The sequence below is a fragment of the Oncorhynchus mykiss genome, chromosome 20 (assembly GCF_013265735.2).
Source record: "Oncorhynchus mykiss isolate Arlee chromosome 20, USDA_OmykA_1.1, whole genome shotgun sequence".
Classification (NCBI taxonomy): Eukaryota; Metazoa; Chordata; class Actinopteri; order Salmoniformes; family Salmonidae; genus Oncorhynchus; species Oncorhynchus mykiss.
The window spans coordinates 7,151,067-7,177,702 of record NC_048584.1 but is presented as its reverse complement, the minus strand read 5'-3'; the positions used below and the strand labels follow the sequence as shown (position 1 = coordinate 7,177,702).

The 26,636-nt window shown below is 42.0% G+C and overlaps 1 protein-coding gene across 5 annotated transcripts in view; it reads left to right on the top strand.

Moving 5' to 3' along the window:
* mprip (myosin phosphatase Rho interacting protein) overlaps positions 1-26,636 on the top strand; it is a 70,859-nt gene that overhangs the window by 5,648 nt on the left and 38,575 nt on the right. For 4 of the 5 annotated variants that reach the window (XM_021575554.2, XM_021575555.2, XM_021575556.2 and 1 more), the window contains exons 2-6: positions 1,117-1,194; positions 8,778-8,843; positions 19,272-19,423; positions 19,510-19,775; positions 23,823-24,264. In XM_021575554.2, coding sequence (XP_021431229.2) covers positions 1,117-1,194; positions 8,778-8,843; positions 19,272-19,423; positions 19,510-19,775; positions 23,823-24,264 — 1,004 coding nt within the window. Of the gene's footprint in view, positions 1-781; positions 876-1,116; positions 1,195-8,777; positions 8,844-19,271; positions 19,424-19,509; positions 19,776-23,822; positions 24,265-26,636 lie in introns of those variants that run through there. The other variant, XM_021575557.2, reaches the window with a different exon arrangement.

Sequence of the window (26,636 nt, the reverse complement as noted above, 5' to 3'; positions counted from 1 at the left end):
GAGGGAGGAAGGGTGCAAGGGTGTGTCCCTCCTCTCCGGGTCTCCTGGCTCCTCAGCCCACCAACATCGCTACAGGCCACAGCTGCTCGCTTACACTGCCTCTCCTTGTGTCTCGCTCATTCTTTCCTGTCCAGCTCTTTCTCTCTTCCTCGCTCTCTCTTTGGATGTTTTGTAAGAGAAGAATGGAGAAATCGGTTATGCATTATAGCAAGACCTGTGTGATTTTTGCTACTTTATTGATAACATTGCCCATATAAGATCTGAGGACAGGAAACATCAATTTTGGATCGTAGCCTAGGCGTAGACTTCATTGCTGCAGATAATCAGCTAATCAGCAATAAGTAAAATAATTAGTCATCATTGCTGCCAAAATGGTAGACTTATCAGATTTCTTAGGACTAGGTCATGGCATGTTTATCTCCTCAGTCACCCCATCACCTGTTAAAAGTAACCAATTAAATGTCTCTATAGGCAGTCGGTCTATGCAAGCGGAAACGAGGCACATAGATTTGACAGACATGCAGGGACACGGGCTAGCTAGTGACAGCCAGGGCCAATACCCACACAGTCTAATAATCGTACACTCCTCTTCCGCACGTGTAAGACACTAGTCTGGATTTTGAGGTAAAGAAGGTAGGAGGGATTTTTTTTTTTTTTGCAAAACAGCCCTGACAGCTGCTTCTTGGTAATGTTTAACAGTAAAAGTTAGACCAAGACAAACAAGTTTTAGAGTGCAAAGAGCAGCCATTTTAAACAGCCACCCCCTCACCGTGGGAGCTCTGCTCCATGTTTATACATTTCCACATCTTTTGAACTTCTGTGTTTTCATTGGAAACATGCAGGTTTTTGGCTCAAACAACTTCCACGAAGTGAATGTAAGTTTATAAGCAGGCGCTGTTCTCATTCACAAATCTTCATTTACGTCATTTGAATGCAAGGCAATGGTGTCTATCAAACAATGCTAATTAGGCCAACAGGCTTGCTAACTGGTTTTGTGGTTTGAAAACTGCCTCATTGGGAGGGTCTATAGGAACATCTGGACCACAAAATGTGCCCTCTCCTTGCTGACTGCTTCCCAACAATTTTAATGATTGTCTAAATCGCTCTGTTTTACAGGCCAAACCTATTTACGGCGGATGGCTGTGCTTGGCCCCCGAGGGAACAGACTTTGACAACCCCATGCAGAGATCCCGGGTAAGAGCAACCATGAGGCGTGCACGCGCTCACATGGAATGGGGGATGGGTTAGTATGTTTGTTCCCTGTTCTTCCATAGCACTGTAGTCGCATGATAAACATTAGACAAACACCATTCCCGGGGGCAGCAGAACCTCATAGTGAGAGGGAGATGGGTGAACTTTGACCAATCGGGACGTTTTAATCCACTTAAAATCCATTTGGGAAGTAAGCTTTGAGGCGTAATGGAAGCGCTTGAAACACAAGCCCTAGCGTATAACCGAATGGTCAGAGAAATGGGCTCTAGATCTGCATAAGTATTGTCCTTTTCATGCCAATTTGCCTGGTGCTATACGTCACGATGATTAGAGCGCACATACATAGTGGCGTGAAGGAGCCGAGCACTCGCTCATGTCCGGATCATGGAATCTATTCAACAAACTGTGCTAAGCCAGATGGGCCATGGCGCCGAAGAACCTGCGCTATCTTGGGGGCGAGTCCACTGGGGCTGCATCTGCATAACGATGGCTAACTGTGAACATGGGTTTACACCTTTGACGGTTAACACCTCACAATGCAACTTTCGATTATGCAGAGGTTGTTGCTCTTCAGAAGTTCTCACTGTCAGCCCTAGCAATGTGATAAGGTAGGTTGCCTATTTTGAATGCACTGGGTGAGGTAGGTGACACAGTGATCCCGGGTTAGAGGATAAGGAGAGAGACTTGAGGTTCTGTTTTATTTCCTCCAATTCAAACTTAATTTCCATTGACTTGTGCTGACAGTAAACAAAAACATTTATCAGCATATTTGATCTTAAACAATTACTTTTCACAATCTGAGCCAGTAGTCAAATGATAAATATAATTTCTCCAAAGCAGTAAAATATTAATTGAAGGTACAAATGAGATCCTTTCAATATGCAAATATTTCTAACAACATCATACCACTAATAAAGAACAGTGCATCTTTAAATGCAGATCAATTGAAGAATGTAAATAATATTGCGGGTTACTTACGTTTGGGTATTGGACTCACGGATAACAGAAATGAAAGGATACATGTTGGATAGGTTTTGTACTAGTGCTTAGATTGTTTGGCACTGAACTAAAAGACAAAGGAACTCAGGTATTTAAGAAGTGAAATTGGTTGCAGGTGTGCTCGGCATAGAGATGTACAAAGGGTCTCTAGTGCCAAAAAGCGTGTTTAACATGGGCAGTGCCATTGAGGACTGATACATTGCGATCTCTATACATCTCTATGGCTCAGAGGTGTCTGCAGTTAAAGGGACAGTTAACAAAAAGCGCAATTTAATGGAACAGTGAACTAAAAAGTCTATGATAAATAAGAGCCTTTGCTACACTATGGAAACACAATTTCCTATAACATCAGGTTGTATACACTATTATAAACTGGGTGGTTGAAGCCCTGAATGCTGATTGGCTAACAGCCGTGGTATATCAGATCAAAAATCCCGGATATGACAAAATATTTATTTTTACTGCTCTAATTACATTGGTAACCAGTTTATAATAGCACTAAGGCACCTTGGGGGTTTATAGTATATGGCCAATATACCACGGCTAATGGCTGTATCCAGGCACTCTGCGTTGCGTCCTGCTTAAGAACAGCCCATGTGGTGGTATATTGGTCATATACCAGATCCCATCGTGCCTTATTGCTTAAGTATAACACTGGCGTTACAGTTGAAAAGCAGCAATAGAGAGTACTAGTGTTGTCACGATACCAGATTTTTGACTTCGATACCTGGTTTAGTATCCCAATACTCAATACCAAAACAATAACAAAACAATACCACTGCAAAAAAGAAGCCATATTACCAGGTCACAGAATGGCACTTGATCCAGACAGATAAACTCAGCTACTGCTCTGTTCAATCGTTGGGCATCTTTTGAGTTCAATTATCATTACGTTATAAAAAAATGTACGTCCATATTTTTCAGAGACCGCCATGTAATCGATTAATTAATCAATTATACAATCAATTTGACTTTGGTATGTTTTTACCATTCTAACTTTAACAACATAATGGTAATAATTTTATTTTGAATGGTAAATCTTTATTGATAAACTGGGTAAATCAAGATGTAGCCTAGGCCTATCCACAATACAGGTGAATGCATATTCAGTGTGTGCACGCATTGAGTTATTGAGCTTGTTTTGGCTGATTTCATTGGGCTACAGATGACAAACAATCTGTTTCCCTTGCAAGGGCTCCCGAGTGGCGCAGCGGTCTTAGGCACTGCATCTCAGTGCTAGAGGTGTCACTACAGACCCCCTGGTTTGAATCCAGGCTGCATCACATCCGGCCGTGATTGGGAGTCCCATAGGGTGGCGCACAATTGGCCCAGCGTCATCCGGGTTTGGCCGGGTATAGGCCGTCATTGTACATACGAATTTGTTCTAACTGACTTGCCTGGTTAAATGAAGGTTACATTTATTTTATTGTACTGTTCAACAACATTTTAATAGAAGTAGCTTATTTTATACAAATGTGCTCGGTCTCTAACAGAGTTCACTGATCATCTTTGGGAGAGACGTGAGCGAGCGACCGAGTTAATTAATAAGGTATTTGGCGGCACTCAGCTTTGAAATCAGGATTTTTTTTTGCGTTGTAGTTTGCATATAATCACAAACAAAGTACGATGGTTGTGAATGGATGTTATCTTTAGCTGTCCGCTACCAGTATCTTCTTGCATTTGTAAAGTGTTCTAGCATGTATAGACATTTGTTTTACGAACAATAATCGTATTTAAAAATGTCTACATGCCGTGTCGCATGATGATGTAACATGATACAGCCCAGACTCTCAGTGCACGCGATAATAAGGGCTCTGCTGCGCTGGTAGACAAGCTTGATTCTTGACACTTTTTGACAGGAGTACCAAAAGTAACAAATTCTAGTACCGAACCGTTTTTTTATGTTCTAGTATCGGAAAAAGTACAGAAGATTCGGTATACGGTGCAAGGTTGGCTAAGACTAAGTACAGTAATGGATGTTACCATTTCATCAGGGAGCCACAAAGATGAAGTAAATGTCATCGCTGAATTCATGTCATGGTTGCTATTTCACGCAGCCACAGAATAGAAAGAAGTTAAACAAAATTTGCATTGTTTAAAGTTGAGACGCATCATTCGCGTAAAAAAAGAAAAAATGGGGTGTTTAAGTATGCCTTCAGGATAATGTAGTAAAGTTGGCCTCGCATAGGCCCTTGAAGAAATAATTGAGACCAGAGAAATCCAAAATCCATCAGATAATGAAGCCAGCAACGCAAATAATTAATCTCAGTCATTGACAGTATACAGGTTTTATTGCATGTTGACTAACCAATCACAGTGACATGAGAATAAATCAAGTCATGATCAGTTTTGTATATTTCGTTAAGGTAAGCTTAGTAGATTGGAGGTCAGAGACCTGGCAGTGTGGTGCAGGACAACAACCTCTCCCTCAACGTCAGCAAGACAAAGAAGCTGATCGTGGACAAAAGGAAATGGATGGCCTAGCGCGCCCCCATTCACATCGACAGGGCTGTAGTGGAGCGAAACCAGAGCTTCAAGCTCCTCGGTGTCCACATCACTAAGGTTCTTTCATGTTCCACACACCAACATAGTCGTGAAGTTCTACAGCTGAACCATTGAGAGCATCTTGACTGGCTGCATCACCGCTTGGTATGGCAACTGTTTGGCATTCAACCGCAAGGCACTACAGAGGGTAGTGCGTACTGCACAGTACATCACTGGGGCCGAGAACCCTGACATCCAGGACCTCTATACCAGGCAGAGTCAGAGGAAGGCCCAAAAATGTGTCAGACTCCAGCAAACCAGGTCATTGACTGTTCTCTCTGCTATTGCACGGCAAGTGATACTGATGCACCAAGTCTGGAACCAACAGGACCCTAAGCAGCTTCTGCCCCCAAGCCATAAGACTGCTAAATTGTTATTTAAATAGTTAGTCTGCTTAGCTATTTGGTTATCTGCATTGACCATTTTTGCACTAACTCATATATGTTGCTGCTACTGTTTATTATCTATCCTGTTGGCTAGTCACTTTATGCCTAGTTATATGTACATACAGTTGAATTCGGAAGTTTACATACACATAGGTTGGAGTCATTAAAACTAATTTTTCAACCACTCCACAAATTTCTTGTTAAAAAACTATAGTTTTGGCAAGTCGGTTAGGACATCTACTTTTTGCATGACACAAGTAATTCTTCCAACAATTATTTACAGACAGATTATTTCACTTATAATTCACCGTATCACAATTCCAGTGGGTCAGAAATTTACATACACTAAGTTGGTTGTGCCTTTAAGCAGCTTGGAAAATTCCAGAAAATGATGTTATGGCTTTAGAAGCTGCTGATAAGCTAATTGACATAATTTGAGTCAATTGGAGGTGTACCTGTGGATGTATTTCAAGACCTACCTTCAAACTCAGTGCCTCTTTGCTTGACATCATGGGAAAATCAAAAGAAATTAGCCAAGACCAATATTTTTTGTAGACCTGCACAAGTCTGGTTCATCCTTGGGAGCATTCTGTACAACAATAGTAAGCAAGTATGAACACCATGGATCATACCGCTCAGGAAGGAGACGCTTTCTGTCTCCTAGAGATGAATGTACTTTGGTGTGAAAAGTTCAAATCAATCCCAGAACAACAGCAAAGGACCTTGTGAAGATGCTGGAGGAAACAGGTACAAAAGTATCTATATCCACAGTAAAACGAGTCTTATATCAACATAACCTGAAAGGCTGCTCAGCAAGGAAGAAGCCACTGCTCCAAAACCGGCATTAAAAAAGCCAGGCTACGGTTTGCAACTGGACACGGTTTGGTTTGCAACTCCATCCCTGACGCACGGAGGTGGCAGCATCATGTTGTGGGGGAGCTTTACTGCAGGAGGGACTGGTGCACTTCACAAAATAGATGGCATTATGCGGAAAGAAAATTGTGGATATATTGAAGCGACATCTCAAGACATCAGTCAGGAAGCTTGTTCGCAAATGGGTCTTCCAAATGGACAATGACCCCAAGCATACTTCCAAAGTTGTGGCAAAATGCCCCTGACCTCAATCTTATAGAAAATGTGTGGGCGGAACTGAAAAAGCCTGTGCGAGCAAGGAGGCCTACAAACCTGTCTGAGTTACACCAGCTCTGTCAGGAGTAATGGGCCAAAATTCACCCAACTTATTGTGGGAAGCTTGTGGAAGGCTACTCAAAATGTTTGACCCAAGTTAAACAATTTAAAGGCAATGCTACCAAATACTAATTGAGTGCATGTAAACTTCTGACCCACTGGGAATGTGATGAAAGAAATACAAGCTTAAATAAATCATTCTCTCTACTATTTTTCTGACTTTTCACATTCTTAAAATAAAGTGGTGATCCTAAATGTCAGGAATTGTGAAAAACTGAGTTTAAATGTATTTGGCTAAGGTGTATGTAAACTTCTGACTTCAACTGTATCTACCTCAATTACCTCATACCCCTGCACATTGTATCTTTACTGGTACCCAGTGTATATAGCTACGTTACTCATTGTGTATTTATTATTACGTGTTATTACTTTTCTATTATTTCCCTATGTTCTTTCTCTCAGCATTGTTGGGAAGGCCCCTAAGTAAGCATTTCACTGTAAGTCTACACCGGTTGTTTACTAAGCATGTGACAAATACAATTTTCTTTTCATTTGATTTGATTGATAGCGGCATCGTTCACTTTCAGGGAAAACTGGTCTAGCCTCTTGGTAGCTAGTTATCATTAGGTCAAATAATGCAAAATGATGTACTAATATGAAAGTGTAATTGTAAACTATAAACCCACCGTAGCTTAATTTATGAATGAGGTCCCAGGTGAAGTTGCCTGGTTAAATACAGCCTAGATTCGAACCAGGGTCTCTAGTGACGCCTCTAGCACTGAGATGCAGTGCTTTAGACCGCTGAGCCACTCGGGAGCCCCCAGTCTGGTTGCTGTCTATTAGAGGTCAACCGATCAATCGGAATGGCCGATTTCAAGTGTTCATAACAATCAGGAATAATTATTTTTGGGCGCCGATTTTTTTATTTAAAAAAAAATCTTTATTTAACTAGGCAAGTCAGTTAAGAACACATTCTAACGGCCTAGGAACAGTGGGTTAACTGCATTGTTCAGGGGCAGAAAGATAGATTTTCACCTTGTCAGCTCGGGGGATCCAATCTTGCAACCTTACAGTTAACTAGTCCAACGCAATAAGGACCTGCCTCTCTCTCGTTGCACTCCACAAGGAGACTGCCTGTTACGCAAATGCAGTAAGCCAAGGTAAGTTGCTAGCTAGCATTAAACTTATCTTATAAAAAACAAAAACATCAATCATAATCACTAGTTAACTACACATGGTTGATGATATTACTAGACATTATCTAGCGTGTATATAATCTGACTGAGCATACAAGTATCTAAGTATCTGACTGAGTGGTGGTAGGCAGAAGCAGGCGCGTAAACATTCATTTAAACAGCACTTTCGTGCATTTTGCCAGCAGCTCTTCGTTGTGCGTCAAGCATTGCGCTGTTTATGACTTCAAACCTATCAACTCCCGAGATGAGGCTGGTGTAACCAAAGTGAAATGGCTGGCTAGTTAGCGCACGCTAATAGCGTTTCAAACTTCACTCGCTCTGAGCCTTGGGGTGGATGTTTCCCTTGCTTTGAATGGGTAACGCTGCTTCGATGTGGTGGCTGTTGTCGTTGTGTTGCTGGTTCGAACCCAGGGAGGAGCGAGGAGAGGGACGGAAGCTATACTGTTACACTGGCAATACTAAAGTGCCTATAAGAACATCCAATAGTCAAAGGTTAATGAAATACAAATGGTATACAGAGAAATAGTCCTATAACTACAACCTAAAACTTCTTACCTGGGAATATTGAAGACTCATGTTCAAAGGAACCACCTGCTTTCATATGTTCTCATGTTCTGTGCAAGGAACTGACACGTTAGCTTTCTTACATAGCACATGTTGCACTTTTACGTTCTTCTCCAACACTTTGTTTTTGAATGATATCTACTTGAGGCTAAATTGATTTTATTGATGTATTATATTAAGTTAAAATAAGTGTTAATTCAGTATTGTTGTAATTGTCATTATTACAAATACATGTAAAAAAAAAAAAATGAATCGACCGATTTAATCGGTATCGGCTTTTTTGGTCCTCCAATAATCGGTATCGGTATCGGCGTTGAAAAATCATAAACGGCTGACCTCTAGTCTCTATTCAGCTATTTAATTTCGCTCCTTGTTCTCCATGTCATTTACCAAGAATGACAGTAGTGGCAAGGAGTGTTAGCTAAAATGTCTGGTACCCAGACTACAGGCGGTGGGTTCTCGGATTTATGTTATTGTATCTTTAAGCATCTCTTAGCTATATGTTCACTACACCCTATTAGTCTCAGTTCATAATGGAGCTTAAGTGTTTGTTTGGTTTCAGCCCAATAGCAATGCTCCTCTTTCCCTGTAGAAATTGTTTACAATATTAGTTTATAGGCCGTTTCTTAATAGTTTCTAAGGAGATCATCAGATTAAGTGTTAACGATGTTCCTCTTTCTCCCAACAGAAATGGCAGCGGCGGTTCTTTGTGCTGTACGAACATGGCTGCCTGCGCTTCGCCCTGGACGAATCGGTAAGGGGCTGTCATATCAGCCATGCTACTTCCACCTCCTCCTTAACAACCTAACAGCACTCCTTAGCTGTGTCTATAATCAGGCTATAGCACTGCCTCTCGTGCCTTATGGCTTCACGCAGAGCCATGGTGTCTCTAGTGACGCCTCTAGCACTGGGAAGAGTAGTATTTGATATGGTCCGTGAAGGACGGGACGGTATGCTGAATGACCTGGCTGTGTATTCAGTGGTACCTGCTTGGGAAAGAGATGACTGGGAAGCCTGATCTCTGTTAGCTAGCCTTGTGTTTGCGAGATGTTAAAACTGCCCCACCCGAATGCAGAGTAAACCTCACACTGAAGAACCATGAAAATGTATATGGAGGTGGAGGGAGAGAGAATATAGGATGAAGCAGAGGAACATGGGGGATGATAGGGGTAGAATTATACAGATTGGGAAAGAAACTGAGGAACAGAGACTGGAGAGAGTCCCTTGCAGTTTATGATATCCCCTGTGTGTGTGTGTGTGTGTGTGTGACTGGGGAATGTGACACGGGTGACCAACCCCACTGGCAGATCAGGCTGGAGATTAGGCTGCTTGTGTGTATACAGAGGCCCACTTAACACTTTGCTCTGCCTGACTGGCAAAGCTGCCATAGCTTCAGTCCCTGGCCTATAGCTTCTAACCTTGACCGTAGCTTTGGGTCTGCTTTATATGTATCAAACCCCAGTTATCAGTTCTCTGCAAAACAAAATTGATGGAAGAGGAGAGGATGCTGCTTTTGGCTGCTGAGATGTAGGCCTACGCACTCCGTGGCTGTGTGTTTGTGTCCAGGTGGTTGCTTTGTGCAGATGAGATCGCTGAAATCATAATCATTGTCTTCATGTTGTCATGGATCCCCACGTGATGACAAAGGGAGGAAACATCCTGGTTACGCTTTGTGCATGCATACGTGTGTGTGTGTGTGCTGACTGCTTGCGTGTGTCCATTTCTCCAGTGTGCATTGTGTGCAAATGACACCCGTTAGTTCGGTGTAGCACTTTTTTCCTGTCATTGTGAAGCTGGTCGTGCTATTTAGACGTGGAGGGCCTCATTGTCTTCGTGCCTTTTCATCTACAGCTCAGGGAACACCCCGGAACGCCACCGGGAAACTGGGTCAGGAAAATGGCCGCTTTGTTGCCGTAACTGTGCGCCTCAGCCCCCCACAATAGGAACGTTTCCAAAATTGAGCCTATACAACATTTTGGGAGTTCAGCGTTTATCTCAGTGCACATTATCGTTTACTTAGTTTAAACTTTAGGCGGAGGAGTGGAAATTAAAGTAGATATGATTTGTTTTGTTTTTTATTCATCATCAACGTATACATCCTCAGCCTGATCGGACACCAACCCCTTAAGTTAAAGGCCTACTGTATATAGCAGAGAGAAACAATACCCTGTCTTTTCCCTTGCTTGCCATGTATGCTTACGCAATGCAGAGATACCAGTTTAGATGGAGTAAAGGTGTCAATGGAACGCCTGCCAGATTGGCCCACATTCAACAATCTGATCTAACAAAGTGGATATTTGTCAAATCCGTCATGATTTATGTATTGTAACAGGCCCACAATGTGGTTACTTCTCTAGGGTAGGGGGCAGCATTTGGAATTTTGGATGAAAAGCATGCCCAAATTAAACTGCCTTCTACTCGGGCGCAGAAGATAGGATATGCATATAATTCGAAGATTTGTATAGCTTTCTATCAAGTTTCCAAAACTGTTAAAATAATGTCTAAGTATAACAGGTGAAAACCTGAGAAAAATCCATTCAGGAAGTAGGATTTTGTTTTTGTGTGAATAGTTTTCTATTCAATGCCATTACAGTATCCATGGTCTTAGGACTCAAATTGCAGTTCCTATGCCTTCCACTAGATGTCAACAGTCTTCAGAAATTGTTTAAGGCTTGTATTCTGAAAAATGAGGGAGTAAGAGCAGTCTGAATGAGTGGACCCTGCCGTGTCGCAGAGCTTTTTCATGCACGCAACCAGAGAGAGTTCCTTTCTTGTTTACCTTTTGTATTGATGACGTTATTGTCCGGTTGAAATATTATAGATCATTTGGGCTAAAAACAACCTGAGGATTGAATATTAACATCGTTTGACATGTTTCTATGAACTTTACGGATACAATTTGGATTTTGTCTGCCTGTTGTGACTGCGTTTGAACCTGTGGATTACTGAAGAAAATGCGCGAACAAAACAGGTTTTCGGATATAAAGAGAGACTTTATCGAACAAAGAAACATTTATTGAATAAATGAATGTCTTCTGAGTGCAAACATATGAAGATCATCAAAGGTAAGATATTAATTTTATCTCTATTTCTGACTTGTGTAACTTTTCTACTTGGCTGGTTACTGTTTGTAATGGTTTGTCTGCTGGGCTGTGTTCTCAAATAATTGTAAGGTATGCTTTCGCCATAAAGCATTTTTTAAATCTGACACCGTGGTTGGATTCACAAGAAGTTAATCTTTAAACCTATGTTTAATAGTTGTATCTTTTCTGAATTTTTATAAAGAGTATTTCTGTATTTGAATTTGGTGCTCTGCAATCTCACTGGATGTTGGCCAGGTGGGACGCTAGCGTACCCTAGAGTTAAGTCAGATTTGGATATATTTGGATATATTTGTTTTTTGCTGCATAACATGTAGAAAGAAGTTGTCACTTTTTTTTAAAGTTTAGAAGTGACTGCTAAATGCTAACTCCCATTTGAATAATATGTTTAGCATAGTTAGCGTACAGTAATCAGTGGTGGTAGTCATCTGTTTTTAACTGTAATGCATTTGATTGGGAAAGATGACATGAACATGTGTTGGGGTTGACATCCATACTGGCATTTTACTTAGATTTTTACCTCAACATAGTGTGAAATACAGATAAACAATAGCCTAAATGTAGGCTAATTTTGCTGGTGGGCAATGAGGATACTCGGAATCTTTCCCCCATGCTTTTCCATGGCAATTCCATTGTTTTGGGCGAGTTCAATTTACCTTTGCCACATCTATAGCCTTTATCTGTGCCGTATACAGCACATCATAAATACCTCTTTTACATCTCTTTTTTGATGAAGGGATGTTCTCTTCTTTTTGTGTGTTGAATTGCTGTAAAAACAACACAATCAGCTCCAAGGGATTTTTATTTAGGAAGTCTGTTCCCAAGTATTCCGATGCATAAAAGAGACACGTGATCGTATACCAATGTAAGCAAGGTTTGAGGTGGTTATGTTTTGGTCAAGCATATCTGTTTGGGCTTCTTGCGGTCAATTGGCAGTCTACAAATTATTTGTCATTATGTTCCGGCCCCTGACCATCCGCACCAAAAATCCGTCCCATGGCTGAATCTAGTTGTTGATGCCTGGTCTATATGTTAATTTGCATAATTTTGTGGAATTGCTGTATATTCGTTAATCCTCCTGTAGCCTATCTTATTTATCCCATGTGCACAGCATAGAGTGCCTATGTTGAGCAGGATTTCAGGATTTTGAGCAGGATTTCTCCTGAAGCTCCTCAGCTGGTTGCTGCTGGAGTAAAGCATGTTATTTTATAAGCCCATTCATTGCGAAACAACTCAAAATACAGTTGCTTGTTAAAACAGATTTGGTACACGATTAATGAAAACAACTATATATTTCTCTGTTAGTTGAAGCATGCCTCCCATTCACCATAGGCTACAAGTGTAGGCAACAGGCTATTGGCTTGTCACACACCACATTACAATGTGAGCTGGATTTTTTTTATTTAACCTGTATTTAACTAGGCAAGAACATTATTTACAATGCAAGCCTACCAAGGAACAGTGGGTTAACTGCCTTGTTCAGGGGCAGAACAACAGATTTTTACCTTGTCAGCTCAGGGATTCGATCCAGCAACCTTTCGTTTACTGGCCCAATGCTCTAACAACTAGGCTACCTGCCGCCCCAAAGCTGGAGGTAGTATGCAATTTGAAAACGTAAATTGTTTGAAACCTGAATGTTTTATTTCATGTTATGAGACATCTCATATCTTGCTTTAAAGTAGCCTATAGTCAAAATCCGACAATGGAAACATGGAGTAAATTTTATAAAGACTGTCAGCGTGCACTGCGCCCGGCCCGCCACAGGAGGCGCTAATGTGCAACGGGACAAGGACATCCCTAACCCAGACAACGCTGCACCAATTGTGTGCCGCCCCATGGGTCTGACAGAGCCTGGACTCTAACCCAGAATACAGCTAGCACTGCGCCACTCGGGAGGCCATAAAGACTTTATAGGCGCGTGAGTTTCAAGTTGGGGAAGCTTACAATTTATCCTTCCATTTCTGTCGATCTGCGTGCCAGTTATGATTTTCATATGCACATTTTCGTGGAACAGTTTCTTTTCAATAACAACGTTTTAGTTTCTCAAAATCATTGTCATGTGGTTAATCATAGAAATCTGAATGAAAAATTATACAAATCAAAAAGTTAAAATTCAACTACTGCTAGCACCAGCCTCTGCCATATGGACACATTGATACACCTTGATCCATTGACAGCTTAAGAAAAGAGCGCATGGAACTCAGCCTATAGGCCAATGCAGCAGTACGCCTATAACTTCCATTGTCAACTAAGTAAAAATAGGCTAACAAATAAAAACAGTTGAAAAGATGATGAAAATGCAGGTTATTTAAATCGTATTCATCTCTCTGCTCAGGCTGTCTGCTCTCATGGGGAGTATATCAAAATAGACAATCAAAGGGCCAACAATTCACACAATGAATGCTCAAGAATTGGCGGGAGACGGCTGAGCCATTCTGGAGAGAGAGACTCTCTTCCTGTACCTTCGCCACTCACCAGTCCCCTTCTTCTTGTCTCAACATTTTCAATTATACTCCACATACTTCACACACATTTTAGATGCTTTTCACAGACAAGCACAACTCAATAATCAGCTAGGCCTATTCTGGGGTAGAATGAATGAATTTCCTCTCGGTACTGGACTTCCTATATGTGCAGGCGCTTGCACCAAAATTCTTTATGGGCCTAGTCATAGAACTACATATAAAATCCCTATTCATTCAATAGGATCTCTGTGGGCAAAGTCTAAAGATTTGTCATTTAACTTTCCAAATGTATGACCTTTTTATTGTGGCATAAACCCAACCAGTCATGTTTTCATCTGATTGTGCAACAACCCCTTCAAAAGGCAACTTTACGAGGCGAATGGAAAGAGACACCTGTTGCACTAAACACAAAAAATTGTAATGATATTTGGCGATAATTTATGCGTCCACTGCTATCTGCGGAGGTCTGGGTGTCGGCCAATCATCTTGGGAAGTCTGCACTTAAGCCCACTCACTCATTTTTCATGCCTCTGACATGCGGTAATGATAAATAGTGGTCTAATAGCTTTCAGTTTTCTTGACATTTTGTTTAAATATTGTGATAGGCTCACGTTTTACTGGTACGGGGTACTCCTACTATGTATTTTGCCTGGATGCCGTACCAGACCGTATTACCTTACTTTCACCCCTGAGCTTATTTCTACTACCGCAAATTGCAGGCTTCCCAAGTAGGCAAAGGCCTACAAGCTTGTGAATTGAAACAATCCACAGCTATTTTTAAAAAGAAGCTAATGATCCTCGGTTCCTCTGCGGCTAAGTCATGCTTTCTAATGAAGTATTTTGAATGATTAAATGTATTTCTGTATTTCTCCTTCCGTGGCCTCCAACTGCTCTTAAATGCAATTAAAACTAAATGCATGCTCTTCAACCGATCGCTGCCCGCCCTTTCAGCATCACTACTCTGGACGTTCTGTCTTAGAATATGTGGACAACTACAAATACCTAGGTGTCTGGTTAGAATGTGAACTCTCCTTCCAGACTCACATAAAACATCTCCAATCCAAAATTACATTTAGAATCGGTTTCCTATTTCGCAACAAAGCCTCCTTCACTCATGCTGCCAAGCATACCTTAGTAAAACTGACTATCCTACCGATCCTCGACTTCGGCGATGTCATTTACAAAATAGCCTCCAACACTCTACTTAAAAACTTGGATGCAATCTATCACAGTGCCATCTGTTTTGTCACCAAAGCCCCATATACTACCCACCACTGCGACCTGTACGCTCTTGTTGGCTGGCCCTCGCTTCATACTCGTCGCCAAACCCTCTGGCTCCAGGTCATCTACAAGTTTTTGCTAGGTAAAGCCCTTGACTTATCTCAGCTCACTGCTCACCATAGCAACACCCACCCGTAGCATGCGCTCCAGCAGGTATATCTCACTGGTCACCCCCAAAGCCAATTCCTCCTTTGGCCGCCCCACCTTCCAGTTCTCTGCTGCCAATGACTGAAACAAACTACAAAAATCACTGAAGTTGGAGACTCATATCTCCCTCACTAGCTTTAAGCACCAGCTGACCGAGCAGCTCACAGATCACTGCACCTGTACATAGCCCATCTGTAAATAGCCCATCCAACTATCTCATCCCCATACTGTATTTACTTATCTTGCTCCTTTGCACCCCAGTATCTCTACTTGCACATTCATCTTCTGCACATCTATCACTCCAGTGTTTTATTGGTATATTGTAATTACTTCGCCACCATGGCCTATTTATTCTCTTACCTCCCTTATCTTAATTTGCACACACTGTATATAGACCTTTTCTACTGTAATATTGACTGTATGTTTGTTTTATTCCATGTGTAACTCTGTTGTATCTTGGCCAGGTCTCAGTTCTAAATGAGAACTTGTTCTCAACTAGCCTACCTGGTGAAATAAAATTCAAAAAAGATAGACAGGAGTAATTATTTAATTTTGGCAATTTTATAGAACCCACCGCTATGCCATTTCTCATGTTCTATTGGTTTTCATATCAACATTCACAATCCTAGTCGTATTAGCAACCCATCCTAGTTGTTGCATCTTAAGATCCCCACCTCTTTCTCAGTTTCTAACAGACATTTTCATCTCTGTCACATATGGAACCGTTCTAATCAGGTGTGCTGTTTTGATTGGTGTTTTCCCGCGATTTGCATTTTGGCAAATGTTTGAAAATTACTTTTTTATTGGCTGCATCAGTATGAGTTGCTTGTTCTGTTACCATAATCAAAATGTGATCTATGTCATTCTGAGCACCGTGGGTGGACACCCTAATACATATTGGTCCAGGAAATGTTTCTAATGGCCGTTACATTAAAATCTTCCTGGTCACTTTGTCCGGTGTCACATTTTCAGAATCCCTGGATGGTGTGTAATTTTTGGATGGTGTGGATTTTAGACACTGAGGAAGTTGTTGACTGACATTAGCTAGCTAGGCACATTTTAGGTTAGTTGTAATGTGCCTGAGAGAATGTGAAGCTCAGCCCTGATTCTCCCCTGGGCTGATGGACTGTCTACTGATCTACCCCATAAAATACCCAATATGGACTGCTGTGGCCCTTCTCTTGCTCAGTGGTTGTTATTATTAGTAATTCCTGTGCTCTTGGCCAGCTGAAGAGGCCAGAGTTAGGCAACCCGGCCAAACCCATCATCAACAATGACCAGAGCAACCTGATGAATCTTTGTAAATATGAAGCTATCTCACATGATACTAGATACATTGATCTTAATGATCTACCAATGTCATGATTCATTGAGCAGGTTGTTTGTTGCTATGGAACCATGACGTGCGTAGTACGTCGATTGGAGGGCCAAATTTCCCCGGAATATGTATTTTTCTTTTGCATCTGATACATGATATAAGCAAAATTATTACAACAAGGTTGAAAAATAAGAGCTTTTGTGTGACTCGCATAAAGCCGAGGCAACTTTCAGGGAAGATTTCACTCAAGATGTTTAATGCGAGTGGGCAATTGGCTTTTTAGAACTGAACTATTTTAGCCCATGATGAGATGGACTGAGAAGGAGATGCTCAGAGGTCGGGCTCTACACAGCATTCCTCTGATATGCCCATATTTGGTGAAGTGCAGCGGGCTCCCAGTAACTAACAGGCTAGAGAAACAGAGAGAGCAGTAGACCCCAAAACCACATGAAAATGCCAGATATGCCCCAGACCCAAACATTCCACATACACACAGCCTGCCACTACAAGCACTCATATCTAATGTAGCATAATGTAATTTTATTACATCAGACAGGATTGGACGTGTTGTACATTTGATCATCTGAGAAGGAGAGTAGGAGCGAGAGAAGGTGAAAGACTGAGAAGGAGGCAAGAGAGACGAAACCTGAGAAAGACAGAAAGGTGAAGGTTTGAGTGTTTCTCAAACACTGAGTCGTGGACCGACACCGGTCCCGGAGATGTTGCCGCTGACCAGTCCCTCGGGTAGTTGACTGACACCAGTTGGGCAGTTCTCAAATGCTATTTTTAATCTAAGCGGACCTCCCAAGAAGGAGGACTACAGCTCTTCAGTCTCTGATGAGAACCTGGGCCGGAGGGTCAATGACTGGGAGGATAGGGACAGGAAACGGGGTCATTCAGTTTTCTCCACAGCCTACACGGTTCTGTTTTGATGCAGCACAGAGGGAAGCGGCATGTCGAGGCACATATGCCGTATAAAACAGCAGCTTGCTGCTTCCCATTCACCCCTGAGCAGAGCAGGTGCTGGTTTCTTACACTACTTGCCACCGGTCCGGGCAATAAAACTCCCCAGAAAAATGTATCAATTATGGAGCGGGTGTGCTCTACCTAATTCAAATGCTGGCTCTGCGAGTCTCACTCTGACACCATTTTTGGAATGATATGATGAAGCCCATTCATCAAATCATTTTGGCTGGCACTGGCAGATAGAGAAAGAAGTTGTACTTCATCAAGCATTGAACTAGTGGGAATGTCCAATTTTCCCCTAAAATCTCAATACTCCCCTTGACAGTTTGTTCATTGTGAGGATAAAGACCTGCTCGATTAAAAACGTTTCCTAGCTTTATTAGTAGTGTTTTATTGCTTCTTTGTGTGTCCTGTTCGTAGAAACTGTGAACTGAGTCAGAGAGACAGTCTGTGAGAAAGTTGTTAGCGATAATAATACCCCCCCTGTGCAGCTAAATATAGCCGGCCCCATAGGAGGACAATAGGAGGATATGGGATTGGATCTGGAGTGGAGAAATCAAACCCACTACAACACATGGACTATATCTCAAATGCCACCCTATTCCCTATATAGTGCACTACATTTTATCCATAGTGCTCTGGTCAAAAGTAATGCACTATATAAGGAATAGGGTGGCATTTGGGACTCAGCCAGAGAGGATGAATGGCAGTGTTGGCAGATGGAGGAGTCTTTGTCGATGCCAGTATCAGATCAGACGACGTATACATACTCAAAGAACACACAGCCACTGGACTGGACTGGCCCTCTCTCTCGCTCTCTCTCCCGATGTGGGTTGGACTTGCCCTGGCCTTAACCTGATCCTAGATCTGTAGCTATCTTCCCCCAACCCTAACCACAACCATTTGAGGGGAACAAGGGAAAAGTGTGTAATACCTTCATGCTTTCTCCTTCACAAAGATAGAAAGGGGCATCTTTTATGAGACAGATTCCCCTCCCACCCCCCTTTTTCTCCCCCCCTTACCCTCCCAGCACAAAAAAATTCCCTCGCCGTACAGTAAAGAGACTAGCTTGCTCCAGTCTGTATTCTAAGTTTCTCTGAGTGTGACCCAGTGTAATTGCCATATTTGGAAGCCCTCATGGTTTACTGGCAGCTTGCATTAAAACAGGATCCATGTGAATGGCCTTAAAAGGAGCTAAGGAGAGAAACAGCACCTGTTTTACATCTGCAGCCAGAGTACAGTTCAGTCTGGGCCTGATAACAACAGTACAGGAATCTCACTGAACTAGAGAGACCATGCTGGGGTTCAGGGGGAATTCTAGACGGTAGAGGGGCAATAGGGAGTTTGGGAGAAACCGTGATAAATTGTGCCTTTCCAAAGGCAAACATGCACCTATATGCAGAACCACGTGCGTTCGCAGTAGCACACGCGTACACACAAACGTATTTACTCCAGCCTCCCAGGGCTGTCACCTCCTCCATTCACTCCACTGGACCTGAATGGATTTCCCCCGTTGTCCCGGCAACCCATCGATAACGGATACGTGACCTTATAGTAGGGGCTGTATATGTCCTCTGTCTGTGGGAAAGAGTGAAGGAAGGAGGGAGGGATGGAGGATGAAAAACAGACGTTGTGATATCTATCCACCTGTTATATAGCAGCTCCGGGTAGAAGTTTCCCTTAGGCTCAGACGGAGATCTAGGACCCTGTGCCCCTTCAGCACTGTGGCTGTTGAAAGAGGCTAATCAGACTATACTTCCCAGTTTGCTACAAGGCAATCACTTCATCATTCTACAGATTGTTGTCCTGTTCTACTGGTATTTACCCTGGTATACAGTCTGTGTCATGTCAGGTTTGGCCATTACTTGTGCCTGAATGTTGTTCCTCTGTTATTCCCCCTCTAGCCGAGCACGCTGCCCCAGGGCACGGTAAATATGAACCTGTGTGCTGACGTCATTGACGCAGAGCCCAAGACGGGCCAGAAGAACGCTCTCTGTATCATCACTCCTGAACAGGAGTACTTTATACGAGGGGAGAACAAAGAGATCATCAATGGGTAAACACGTGTGTATGTATGTATGTGTGCTTACGTGTGTGTGTTCTCTATGCCTTCACCATCATTCTGTTCTCGCTCTTTCCCAGGTGGACTGAACAGCTGGTGGTGTATCCCAGGACCAACAAGCAGAACCAGAAGAAGAAACGCAAGGTGGAGCCCACCACTTCTCAGGAACCAGGACCAGCAAAGGTGGCGGTGACGGGCTCAGGTATCCCCGAGGCGGGCTCAGAGAAGGTTCAAGACTCCAGCTCCATCATCTGGCAGGAGGAGCTGAGCCAGAGAGAGGCTGAGGGGGCGGCCGTGTGGCCTTCTGCTGACTTGCCCTCGCTGGGCTCACCACCACCCTCTACAGGTATGGAGGAACCACAGCACATCTAGCCCCATAGTCCTCATCTTTAGTGTAGTATATGAGTCTTTCTATAAACCAGGGTACCGGTGAGAATGGCTTACTCTGGACAACTTGTTAGAGCTGTTGATAAGTCATTGATAATAACCTGCCACATTTGTTCATGTCATTACATTAAGATATACGGGGGGACATAGCTACAGTGCACTCCGTAATTATTGGGACAGTGAAGTATTTTTTTTAGTTTGTTTGTATTTGAAATTAAACAATGACTCTGATGTTAAAGTGCAGAATGTCAGCTTTAATTTGAGGGTATTTTCATCCATATCGGGTGAACTGTCTAGAAATTACAGAATTTTTTGTATATAGTCCCCCTCTTTTAGGGGACCAAAAGTATAAATTCATTTAAATGCATATTCAACTAGTAAACTTTTATATGATATACACATTGGTGCGGCTGGCTTCCGGGTTGGATGCGCGCTGTGTTAAGAAGCAGTACGGCTGGTTGGGTTGTGTATCGGAGGACGCATGACATTCAACCTTCGTCTCTCCCGAGCCCGTACGGGAGTTGTAGCAATGAGAAAAGATAGTAGCTACTACAACAATTGGATACCACGAAATTGGGGAGAAAAAGGGGTAAAATAAAAAATTGTCTAAAATGTGTTACTTGCTATGCATTCGTGCATTTGGTTTGCTAATTTTAGTAGCTTCTTCCTAAATCAAGAATTTGCTTGGAAACGGCAGAAAATCACGTTCTAGGTCACGTTCACGTTCTAGGTCATTTGTTTTGTGTGTGCAGCAAACTGTGAGTAGCATTTGAGTTGCTTGTATACTACTATAGTTTAAGTCAGAAACTGTACAAATTGTTCGCAATGCACTCATTAGCATCTAGTTAGCATTCTCTATGGGATTCTACACAAACCTGTTAGCATTGCTAACCTTTGGATTATCGAGTATCAGTGGGGTTTGAAAACGGCGCCCATTGTGTTCAGTGCCGGTATTACCTAATATCGTGGTAAGGCACAAGGTCAGTATGAAGGTATGACAATCTGGATACCGCTCAAGCCTAGTTGCACTACTCGTTTGCGGTAAAACCACGTGCTGTTATTATGAGGACAATAACATCTAATGCTGGCTTCAGCTTGGCTTTCTATACAAATCCTTCCATTACAAAAAGGAACCTGGTTTTTGGACACTTTCTCATTATAAAAACAGTGATGGGTGAGATTAATGGTACTGCTATTCCTGGCCTTATTCTGTGTACCTGCATCGGCCACATAGGCTACAGAAATCGTCATGCATCCAATTTATTTCACATTTTAGAATGTAATAATAATTTTAATATCAAAGCATTATTCTTGAAGTGGTGATGGCCTACTTTAAAAAATACAGTGCCTTGCGAAAGTATTTGGCCCCCTTGAACTTTGCGACCTTTTGACACATTTCAGGCTTCAAACATAAAGATATAAAACTGTATTTTTTTGTGAAGAATCAACAACAAGTGGGACACAATCATGAAGTGGAACGACATTTATTGGATATTTCAAACTTTTTTAACAAATCAAAAACTGAAAAATTGGGCGTGCAAAATTACTCAGCCCCTTTACTTTTAGTGCAGCAAACTCTCTCCAGAAGTTCAGTGAGGATCTCTGAATGATCCAATGTTGACCTAAGTGACTAATGATGATAAATACAATCCACCTGTGTGTAATCAAGTCTCCGTATAAACGCACCTGCACTGTGATAGTCTCAGAGGTCCGTCAAAAGCGCAGAGAGCATCATGAAGAACAAGGAACACACCAGGCAGGTCCGAGATACTGTTGTGAAGAAGTTTAAAGCCGGATTTGGATACAAAAAGATTTCCCAAGCTTTAAACATCCCAAGGAGCACTGTGCAAGCGATAATATTGAAATGGAAGGAGTATCAGACCACTGCAAATCTACCAAGACCTGGCCTTCCCTCTAAACTTTCAGCTCATACAAGGAGAAGACTGATCAGAGATGCAGCCAAGAGGCCCATGATCACTCTGGATGAACTGCAGAGATCTACAGCTGAGGTGGGAGACTCTGTCCATAGGACAACAATCAGTCGTATATTGCACAAATCTGGCCTTTATGGAAGAGTGGCAAGAAAGCCATTTCTTAAAGATATCCATAAAAAGTGTTGTTTAAAGTTTGCCACAAGCCACCTGGGAGACACACCAAACATGTGGAAGAAGGTGCTCTGGTCAGATGAAACCAAAATTGAACTTTTTGGCAACAATGCAAAACCTTATGTTTGGCGTAAAAGCAACACAGCTCATCACTCTGAACACACCATCCCCACTGTCAAACATGGTGGTGGCAGCATCATGGTTTGGGCCTGCTTTTCTTCAGCAGGGACAGGGAAGATGGTTAAAATTGATGGGAAGATGGATGGAGCCAAATACAGGACCATTCTTGAAGAGAACCTGATGTAGTCTGCAAAAGACCTGAGACTGGGACGGAGATTTGTCTTCCAACAAGACAATGATCCAAAACATAAAGCAAAATCTACAATGGAATGGTTCAAAAATAAACATATCCAGGTGTTAGAATGGCCAAGTCAAAGTCCAGACCTGAATCCAATCGAGAATCTGTGGAAAGAACTGAAAACTGCTGTTCACAAATGCTCTCCATCCAACCTCACTGAGCTCGAGCTGTTTTGCAAGGAGGAATGGGAAAAAATGTCAGTCTCTCGATGTGCAAAACTGATAGAGACATACCCCAAGCGACTTACAGCTGTAATCGCAGCAAAAGGTGGCGCTACAAAGTATTAACTTAAGGGGGCTGAATAATTTTGCACGCCCAATTTTTCAGTTTTTGATTTGTTAAAAAAGTTTGAAATATCCAATAAATGTCGTTCCACTTCATGATTGTGTCCCACTTGTTGTTGATTCTTCACAAAAAAATACAGTTTTATATCTTTATGTTTGAAGCCTGAAATGTGGCAAAAGGTCGCAAAGTTCAAGGGGGCCGAATACTTTCGCAAGGCACTGTATATATATACTTTTTGAATGCTTTTTAGTGGGGGGTTCTATATGAAGCCCTATGTTCAATTATATATTTATATATATATATATATATATATATATATATATATATATATATATATATATATATATATATATATATATATATATATATATATATATATATATATATATATATATATATATATATATTTTTACAATTTATTTTACCTTTTTATGTAACCAGGTAGGCTAGTTGAGAACAAGTTCTTATTTGCAACTGCGACCTGGCCAAGATAAAGCATAGCAGTTTGACGACAACACAGAGTTGCACATGGAATGAACAAAACATAGTCAATAATACAGCAGAACAAAAGAAAACAAAAGTCTATAAACAGGGTGTGCAAATGAGGTAAGATGAGGGAGTTAAGGCAATAAATAGGCCATGGTGGCTAAGTAATTACAATATGGCAATTTAAACACTGGAATGGTAGATGTGCAGAAGATGAAAATGAAGATATACATTATACAGTTGTTTAACATTGAGGTCCTTAAATGTTAATTGAGAGCTTTAAAATTTAAGCTTTCTGCCCATATCAGATATGTCTATGTCCTGGGAAATGTTTTTGTTACTTACAACCTCATGGTAATCACATTAGCCTACGTTAGCTCAACCGTCTCACGGGGGGACACCAATCCCATAGAGGTGAAAAAGTACCTGAGAGTACTTGAATTTGACTTGCCAATGTCTGTATGAACCCTGCTTAAAGGATGTATAGGTGGATTTAGGGGCCTATTTGCATATATTCCTCTAAGTACACATGTGGAACTACATGAAAAAAAAAACATTTTATTTTTGTTTCAAACCATTTTGAAGTTATCCCAATGTCACACATTGGCCCCAGTATTTATAGAAATACCCATATGTCAATCTGATAGGATTGTAATGGTGTTAGCAAGCTACACAGCTGTAAAATATTATAACATTAGCGATGGTAAGAGTTTTCTACTGTTCTTATCTATCCTTCACCATCATTGACCCTCCACCCCCCTCCCTCTTCCAGGTGAATGTGGTTCCGTGGGTCGGGGCTCAGATGCCGGCTCAGTCAATGGTGACGAGGTGGACCGTAGCGGCCTCCCTCTCCACGGCTCAGTCCCGCTACCCCACCACGACCTCCTGTCTCCCACGGGCTCCTGCTCCAGCCTGGGCGGGGTGCCCCGCTGCCTCTCCCCGGTCCCCAGCGACCCTTTCCCCTCCGGCAGCTCCCTGCTGTCCAACGGCTCCCACATCAGTGGCTCTGTTAGTTCGCTGGACTCTGACGCCAGCGGCAGCACGGTGACCAGCACAGAGAGCCACCCGGGGGGGCGGTTAGGGCTAGGCCACAGCGGGCACAATGATATGCCACGGTCCAGGAGGCTGGAGGCTGAGGCCAGGAAGGCAGAGAAGAGGAGTCGAGTGAGGAGTCCTGGTGAGGAGAAAGAGGTCGTGTTCAGTCCCGAAAGGAGGCAAGTCTGTCTGTCTGTCCATCTGTTTGCATGTCTGTTCTGTCTTAGTCCAGAGAGACAAAAAAGATAGTTCCATGTTCAGACCTAAGAGGTCAGTATAATGAGAATAAAAGAAGGTTCCAGACTTCAGTCACCGTTTCTTACCTAGGATATATTTATCAAGGTAAAGCCTTAGCTGTTAATCAGGTACTTGTATAGGCTGGTAAACCAGGTTAGTGAACTCTGCTGTCTGACTGCCAGGTTACAGACCAGCAGGCACTCTGGCCTGGAAGGACATCAGTAGAGATTCCAATGATGCAGCAACACACACAGTCTCTGCTTCTAAACACACTTGCACAGATACACACACACAGCCTTGTGATGCACACACACCCCCAACGAAGCTGCGTCAAAACACACACACTCAGACCAAGAGGAAAAGGCTGTGTTTGGTGAAATCGACGAATCTCTGCTTTCCATAGTTCCTTTTTACTTCTCATAGGAGTTATGTATGTACAGTTGATTCCCTGTCTTAGGTCAGTTAGGATCACCACTTTATTTTAAGAATGTGAAATGTCAGAATAATATTAGTGATTTATTTCAGCTTTTATTTCTGCTTTTATTTCTTTCATCACATTCCTAGTGGGTCAGACGTTTACATACACTCAATTAGTATTTGGTAGCATTGCCTTTAAATTGTTTAACTTGGGTCAAACAAGTTGGGTGAATTTTGGCCCATTCCTCCTGACAGTGCTGGTGTAAATTAGTCAGGTTGGTAGACCTCCTTGCTCGCACAAGCTTTTTCAGTTCTGCCCACAAATGTTCTATAGGATTGAGGTCAGGGCTTTGTGATGGCCACTCCAATACCTTGACTTTGTTGACCTTAAGCCATTTTGCCACAACTTTGGAAGCATGCTTGGGGTCGTTGTCCATTTGGAAGACCCATTTGCGACCAAGCTTTAACTTCCTGACTGATGTCTTGAGATGTTGCTTCAATATATCCACATAATTTTCTTTCCTCAGTCCCTCCTGCAGTAAAGCACCCCCACAACATGATGCTGCCACCCCCGTGCTTCAGGGATGGTGTTCTTTGGCTTGCAAGCATCCCCCTTTTTCCTCCAAACATAACGATGGTCATTATGGCCAAACAGTTCTATTTTTGTTTCATCAGACCAGAGGGCATTTCTCCAAAAAGTACGATCTTTGTCCCCATGTGCAGTTGCAAACAGTAGTCTGGCTTTTTTATGGTGGTTTTGGAGAAATGGCTTCTTCCTTGCTGAGCAGCCTTTCAGGTTATGTCGATATAGGACTTGTTTTATTGTGGATATAGATACCTTTGTACCTGTTTCCTCCAGCATCTCCACAAGTTCCTTTGCTGTTGTTCTGTGATTGATTTGCACTTTTCGTACCAAAGTAAATCTCTAGGAGACAGAACGCGTCTCCTTCCTGAGTGGTATAATGGCTGTGTGGTCCCATGGTGTTTATGCTTACTATTGTTTGTACAGATGAACGTGGTACCTTCAGACATTTGAGAAATTGCTGCCAAGGATGAACCAGACTTGTGGTCGTCTATAATTGTTTTTCTGAAGTCTTTGCTGATTCTCTTTTGATTTTCCCATGATGTCAAGCAAAGAGGCATTGACTGTGAAGGTAGGCCTTGGAATACATCCACAGGTACACCTCCAATTGACTCAAATGGTGTCAATTAGCCTATACGAAGCTTCTAAAGCCATGACATCTTTTCTGGAATTTTCCAAGCTGTTTTAAAGGCACAGTCAACTTAGTGTATGTAAAGTTCTGACCCACTGGAATTGTGATACAGTGAATTATAAGTGAAATAATCTGTCTGCAAACAATTTTTGCAAAGATTTAAATACAGAAATACTCATTATAAAAATTCAGAAAAGATACAACTATTTTACATTGGTTTAAAGATTAACGTCTTGTGAATAGAACCACTGTGTCAGATTTAAAAAATGCTTTACAGCGAAAGCAGATCGTACGATTATTTCAGAACATCGCCCAGCAGACAAATCATTACAAACAGTAACTGGCCAAGTAGAAGAGTTACACAAGTCAGAAATAGAGATAAAATTAATCCCTTTGATGATCTTCATATGGTGGCACTCAGAAGACATTCATTTATTCAATAAATGTTCCTTTTGTTCGATAAAGCCTCTCTTTATATCCGAAAACCTCAGTTTTGTTCGCATTTTCTTCAGTAATCCACAGACTAAAAAGCAGTCACAACAGGCAGACAAAAAATCCAAATTGTATCTGTAAAGTTCATAGAAACATGTCAAACTATGTTTATATTCAATCCTCAGGTTGTTTTTAGCCCAAATGATCTATAATATTTCAACCGGATTATAACGTTGTCGATATAAAAGGTA